Raw genomic sequence first — 7193 nt, 5'->3', positions numbered from 1 at the left:
CCTGTTGCTGAAATGTGCTCTACAGATAAAGCTGCCTTGCTAAAGAAGTACCCCCGTATACCCGACTAATTACACTTGATTTGATGACACGGACTCTTCCTGTACATTTAGTAAACAGAATATTGAAACAACATCTCAATTTCTTTTTGAACACACCAACTTCGTCTTCACCTTTAACCTTAAAAATATCATCTGTTTGTACAATAATTCAGGAAATGGTGCTCTTGAGTGTCTTATTAACGTCATCCTTCTGCATGCCAAATTTTATATTCACAAGCAGAAATTTTCCAATTCATCTCCTAATTTTGTGCCTTTCCTCATAGAATTTAAATCTCTACTGCGGTCACTTAGATCATTGGATAAAAATAGTATTAGTATTAAAGTAAAGTATTTAAGTATTAACATTGTGGAGACTGTAGAGCTTTCTTTCCCTACAACCTCTGCCTAATTGTAATTTATGTTTTCATGAACCTCTTTTTATTTACTTTTTAATGTAATGATTACTGTTTGTATTGCTTCATGTGATTTTCATTTTTATCTTCTTTAATTTGGACACTTGATGTTCATGTGCTATTATTGTTTACCTGATTCTTGGTGTATTGAATTTTGTCAATAAAAAAAAAAGCATAGGCGGAAAAATATAGGAAAAGTAGTGAAGTTATATCAAGCTTGTTGTTGTGACACGCTTGTGTCAAGCTAAAGGAATCAATGTCAAAAGCTCCCTAATTTACAGGTATCTGTTGAATTTGCATTAAAAAGGAAGCATAAAACGACAAAATGTGGTTTTATTGTGTCTTTGCTGCTTAGCTAAATTAAGCTAACTAAGGCATCCAAAGTGATTTAACATAGTTGCTGTTTTGAATAAATGGATAACTTTGATATTTTCGGGAGAATTTACAGGTAACGTATACATACATACATATATATCTTTAATTTGGATAAAAACGAAACATAAAAACGACACAATGTGGTTTTATCTTGTTGTTGTTGCTTAGCTAAATTAAGCTAACTGGCTAGCTTGATATTACATAGCTTACTGTGGTATCTTCTTCTCAATAAATTAACTCCTGACAAGAAAGAAAAGTAATGTTTTCCTACAACTTTAAACACCTCTTTTAAAGCTATTTGAACCTATTTGAACCAAACAAACGGAACAATTAATTTAAATCATTACCGGTTGACAGCATCGTGCTAAATTACAAGAATAAACCCGTAAGGGGAAAGTTTCTTCATCGGCTTCTTTATATTGAACCAGCCTGAGTTCCTTTGAGAAACACGGGCGCCATCTGCTGGCGACACCACGGTATTGCACCAAAAACAAGCACTTCATGCAGTGTTCATTTTAGGCAGGTTTTCAGTACGTAGATGAGTGTGTTCACACTGAAAAAAGTTACAAAAATAATAATAAGTTAAACAAAGAAGCCTTTAATGGCAAGAACGTTTTTTTAAAGTAATCATGGAAGGTGCTCTAACAGCTCGAGCTTCCATCTCCTGTTGGTATAAAACCATTTGGCTGTGTTGATTACTTGTAACCTAAATGCACAACACAACACTATGTAGGTTAGTAGAAGGAATACTGTATGCAGTCTATATGCAGAATGGAGTTGCGACACAGCAAAACACAAACACACTCATTTTACCTTGGGTCCTATGTATCCTGGTTGCCCGGAGAAACCTGGAGTACCTCTTAATCCCTGTGTCAGGAAAAAAATAAAAAATAGAATCTGGTTTGAATTTACTGTACGGATGACAGACGGTTTTACTCTTAAATATGTATGCACAAATTGTTTCTGAATAAACAACAACGCATGCTAACGTAGGAACATAATGGAGGAAGTGAAGGGGATTAAAAAAAAACTGTTGCTTTATGCATTATGGCATTCATCTTGATTTATAAATCAGTTTTGCCGATTATAGGCCTAAATAAAATGACTCGTGTTTAAGATCCCATAAGCCCACCTGTTGTCCTGGAGCTCCAGGAGGCCCGTTAAAACCGGGGGGACCCTGCTCGGTGGAATCAAGGCGACATCCACCACAGAGGAAAGGGGAAAGGGAAAGTGAGAGATCAACACATTTCACCATGGGAAAAGAACATGATAAGGAATCGCCAGGAGGTGAGGGGAGGATATTTGTAATAATAATAAATTACACTTTAATTAATTAATGCAAAAAGTGAAATTCTAATGTTTTCGCACACACACACACACACACACACACACACACACACACACACACACACACAGTACCTATACACTAATTGAAAGATGTCAGAGTGAGGGGGCTGCCCATGGAAAGACGCCCTAGCAGTTGGGGGTTTGGTGCCTTGCTCAAGAGCCCGTCTGCAGCTCAAGAGAACCTTGGCAGTGTCCGGGAGGTGGACTGGCACCATACGTATGGGGATTTGAACCCAACCCAACTCACTACTGACTGAGCTATTGCCCCTATTACCCCACTTCTACTTCTAATGCATGGAATTAGTGTTAAACAGTGAGTCGTTGTCTCTTACTCTTGCCCCGGGGTATCCAGGAATGCCTTTCTCTCCGAGTTCACCACGATAGCCGAACAGTCCCTGGAAATAACACATTAAAAAAACGGTCATAGTTGAGTCTCATGAGACAGCCTTTTTTTTTTTTTTATTGATCTCTCAGCTGTCGATTCTTTCAAGTAAAGTTGTTTTTTTTGTACGTTTTGGTATATTCTCACTTAACACACACAAGCAATATTGATTGTACATAAATGTCATTGAAAATGGATATAAAAACACTTACAGGTTGCCCAGGATTCCCAGTGATTCCTCTGACTCCCTTCTGGCCAGGCTCACCCTTTGGGAGAGACCGAGAGAGAACAAAGGTAACCATGACAACCATAATTTCTGCACTAATTGAACTGAGAGCAATACTGAGAGTCTTACAGATTCTTTATGCTTGAACATACCTTTGTAATTCCGTGCAAACTGTATCAGACGGCTATCTTAAACCAGCAAGTATATATATATATAAGTATAGACTGCACAACTCCCTTCACCCCCCCCCCCCCCCCCCAAACTCATTTGTTCATGTGCTTCAGTGTTTACAGTAAATCAACTTTCATTAAAGTGGACATTTGATTCAAAGACTGGATTCAAAACTGTCCTCTGTCGGTGCATTGAAGGACCCGTTGACATTCATTAATGAAAGTGCATTTGAGGGCTGAAACAAAAATAGGAGATTATTTAGGAAAATTAAACCATCATGGTATGAAAAGGATAAATGCTTACTGTGACGGATCATCTTTTGAACGTCACAGTCTTGCATGTTTTCATACCATGTAGAAAACCAACAGCTTGTTTGGAAAGTACAAAAAAAAAAAGGTAAACAGAGTCGTGTATCCAGGATTGGGAAACCATACTTACTACGCATTTTGCTCACTTAAAGGACAATTCCGGCGCAAAATGAACCTAGAGGTGAATAACACGTGTACCGAGTCGACGGTTCTCTGGGATGTTTTTTTTCATGCTAATCGAATCAGTTTTAGCGCAAACAGCTAATTAGATTATAACGGTAGTTTTTGGGGCACAGGATAAATAGTGAGTACCGCTCACGTATACAGGCGGGCGCCATCTTGAGAAAACAGTCACGCTCAGTTGGTCGAACGCCGGGCTTGACATTTGTTGACTGGTTACTAGTTGCACGGAGGTCGTTGTTCGACTGTTGAGAGCAAATCCCAGAAAACGGTTGACTTGGTACACGTGTCATTAACCCCTAGGTTTATTTTGCCTTGGATTTTTCTCTAGAGAGAAACTTCTAGAGATTAGGATGTTGAGGGACACCCGGCCGCACGCGACCATCCGTTGACACGGTGCAGCTCAGAAACCTGGCTACCAGGAGATTTCCAACAAACCTGCATTCCTTTGTCTCCTTTGGGAAAACCCACAAACTCCACGATGCCATTGACCAATGGCTGGCCGGGGTCACCGGGCAATCCCACGTCGCCCTGGATGCCGTAACCAAGGGAGTAGAGAGCGGTTTACACTGATCACTGTGGCGCCGAGGAGGACGGCGGGACAAGGAGGGGAAAAGGCAACGGCAGAGATTCGGGGCTTTTAGGGAAGACAGGGAGGAGACCGTTGACTAGAGGACGGGGGACTGGGACTACAGCCACTGAAGGGGCTGGTGAGTGGGTGGAGGAGGGAGGACATATGGGGCGATGGAGAACGGCTGGTCTTTACACACACATACACACACACACACACACACACACACACACACAAATCATGGCTTAGGTTAACACACTTTTATCCCAATCCAAGAATCTCTGGAGGCAGAAAAGCCCTGATTGGTTCAGCTGCACCTCAACGGAAGGAGTCAAAGATCCACAGATCCAACAAGTTCTCCGAACCACACCACGATACGGGTCGTTGGTTTCTACCCTCTGATACGACCCACAGGAGTGTTTTCCGTCTTCATATCTAAACCAGAAAATCGGAGAGTCGATCGCGGTTTTGAACGTATAGATCAGGATTTTAACACGTCTTTTACGCTGAGAAATGGTCGAAAAAAGATGGTGGTTTGAGTTAAAATCAGATGTTACTTCACTTCCTGAAGGTTACTACGTACGTAGTCTATATCTTTCGTGTTTCGCTTCCGGGATTGCATGTATATGTATCATGTATTTTCCGTTTCTTTACGCTTTCTTTGTGTTGGAATTTAAAATTTGGTGGATTTATGAGGACTATGTTTAACTGCTCCTCAGATCTCTTCAGGGTAGACTGAGACAGCTAGCTAGACTAAACTCCGCGTCCTACTTTTAGTTTCAAACTGGACTCAAATCCTGTTCTCCTAGGTGAAAATCCTGTGTTTGACCCATCCACTATTGGAGCGCTTATGTTTCATCACCTAACTTCCTGCATAATTCTTACGGCCACTAGAGGGTGGCACCACTAGAAACCTAAGTATGGGTCGTAATTGCTGCTTGAAAAAACAACCTATGGTGGTGTTTTTTGGGGGAGGACGGTCTCTTTGGCGATACGTTTTATTTGCATGTATTTCTGATGATGGAAGCTTTTATTTTGGTAGGTCCCAGGGCTGTTCAGTTACTGCATGAAGACTAGTTGGACAACAAATCCAATCACTGAAAAAAATCCACCTATCAATTTAGGGTTCTGAGTGATGAAAGGTGCTATACAAATACAACTTTTACATTCCCATTAACGCAAAGGTTGAGATTATTTCTGTCCCCAGGGTAGCTCTGCTTTGTGCTGCAGGAAAAGACCAACCTGTCCTCCATCTCTCCCCAGGTCTCTTTCTCCTTCGACTCCTCCTTTGTCCTCCTCTCCGTGGCTGTAAAGTTTGCTGCAATCACTGCTCCTCTTCCTCTTTTAACAACACACAGCCTGCCTGCTGTGTCATTCACTTCCTTTATACCCCTTTTATAGCGAAAGCCCACCACATCCATGTATGTGTTTGTGTGTGTGTGTGTGTGTGTGTGTGTTGAGGAAGCGTTACAACCTCTGGTCCTATAGCCTTCCCTTGCTGTGTTACCTTATCTCCTTTGTAGATAGTGAGAGTTTGTGCGCTTCTTAGCGACCCGTCGCCGGGAGTCCCGCTGGGTCCGGGAAGACCCAAGTCGCCCTGGAGTCCGAAATACACACAACACACCGTTAGCCAATTTGAAGGAGGGCATGATGGGAGAGGTGAGAGGAAAATAAGCAGATATAGGTGTGCAGGAGGAGTAATGAGGAGTAAAGGGAGCAGAAATGAAAAACAAGAGTACGTGTAAATGAGGAAAAAGGAAAAAAGCAATCAACAGATAGAAAGATAAACAGACTACCAAAAGTATGTGGACACCCAAACATAACCCTCAAAATAAAAGGACACTGTGCTTTTGACCAGCGATGGAAAGGCTTGTATTTAACGTTATATTTAAATTTGCTGTCTTTTGCATAAAGCCAAAAAACTCTGAAAAGCGACAAAAACCTTATTTTACTCAGTAACTCAGTAATGGGATTTAAAGCCTAGCGAAGTACAATACTTCAAACAAAACATACTTAAGTAAAATTACAGATTTAAAAAAAACTATTTAAAAAGTAAAAGTACAGAAAACAAAACTACTCAATGACAGTAACGTGAGTTTTTGTACTTAGTTACTTTCCACTTCTGACTCTTATGTAACACATCGTTGGATGCTGTAGCATTAGGACTTCAACTATGAAATAACCTCGAACCACAAAAGTGGTCTGTCTACATACTTCTGGCCACGAAGTAGACGGACAGACATACAGATAGATAGATAGATAGATATATAGATAGATAGATAGATAGATAGATAGATAGAAGATAGATAATAGATAGATAGAAAGATTATAGAGAGACGATAGATAGATAGATAGATAGATAGATAGAAGAAGATAGATAGAGATTGTGAGATATAGAGATAGATAATGTGAGATAGATAGATAGATAGATAGAATAGAAGAAAGAAAATAGATAAGGTGGAGATATATATTATAGATAGATAGATAGATAGTAGATGATAGATAGAAAAAGAAAGATAGATAGGTGGAGATATATAGATTAATAGATAGATAGATAGATAGATAGGTGAGATATAGAGACAGATAGATAGATAGATAGATAGATAGATAGATAGGTGGAGATAGAGATAGATAGATAGATAGAATAATAGATAGATAGATGGTGGGATGAGATAGATAGATAGATAGATAGATAGATAGATAGATAGATAGATAGATAGATAGGTGGAATAGAGATAGATAGATAGATAGATAGATAGATAGATAGATAGATGGATAGATAGATAGATAGATGGATAGATAGATTTGGTCACATAAGAGGAGTAATTGAAAGCAAAGATGAAAACCTTGAGGATGGATAAACGCTGAAAGGAGAGAGGCAGACATGAAAAAGCAGAGAGAGCTTAACTTGAGTTTCTTGTTGAACAATTTGAAGAAGTTTCGCCCTCGTTTTCCCCCACGGTTACAAGAGAAACTCAAATCTGAGCGCCATGCTACGTTAATGTTTCTCCAGCTGTCCCCCCATCCAGGTCCTCCCTGACTCCCTCCGAGCTCAGAGCGGCCCGCGGTGCGGTGCATGCAGCGTGTTAGTACTCTTCGTGTGAGTGTTTATAATGAGATGGGTGGGTGGATGCAGGTCGAGGAGTGCAGAGGAGCAGGCAAATTAACCACAAATCACCAC

The 7193-nt window shown here is 40.3% G+C and overlaps 1 protein-coding gene across 3 annotated transcripts in view; it reads right to left on the bottom strand.

The window, feature by feature from the left end:
• Nucleotides 1-7193, bottom strand: part of col4a6 (collagen, type IV, alpha 6) — a 171310-nt gene that overhangs the window by 35149 nt on the left and 128968 nt on the right. For 2 of the 3 annotated variants that reach the window (XM_032544667.1, XM_032544668.1), the window contains exons 13-17: nt 3880-3972; nt 2769-2822; nt 2507-2569; nt 1960-2004; nt 1641-1694 (exon numbers count right to left, since the gene is read on the bottom strand). In XM_032544667.1, coding sequence (XP_032400558.1) covers nt 1641-1694; nt 1960-2004; nt 2507-2569; nt 2769-2822; nt 3880-3972 — 309 coding nt within the window. Of the gene's footprint in view, nt 1-1640; nt 1695-1959; nt 2005-2506; nt 2570-2768; nt 2823-3879; nt 3973-5519; nt 5610-7193 lie in introns of all 3 variants that reach the window. The other variant, XM_032544669.1, reaches the window with a different exon arrangement.

The sequence above is a fragment of the Etheostoma spectabile genome, chromosome 19, assembly GCF_008692095.1.
Source record: "Etheostoma spectabile isolate EspeVRDwgs_2016 chromosome 19, UIUC_Espe_1.0, whole genome shotgun sequence".
In the NCBI taxonomy this organism is placed as follows: Eukaryota; Metazoa; Chordata; class Actinopteri; order Perciformes; family Percidae; genus Etheostoma; species Etheostoma spectabile.
Note: the sequence above shows the minus strand (reverse complement) of the source record. Positions and strands in the feature narration are given on the sequence as shown.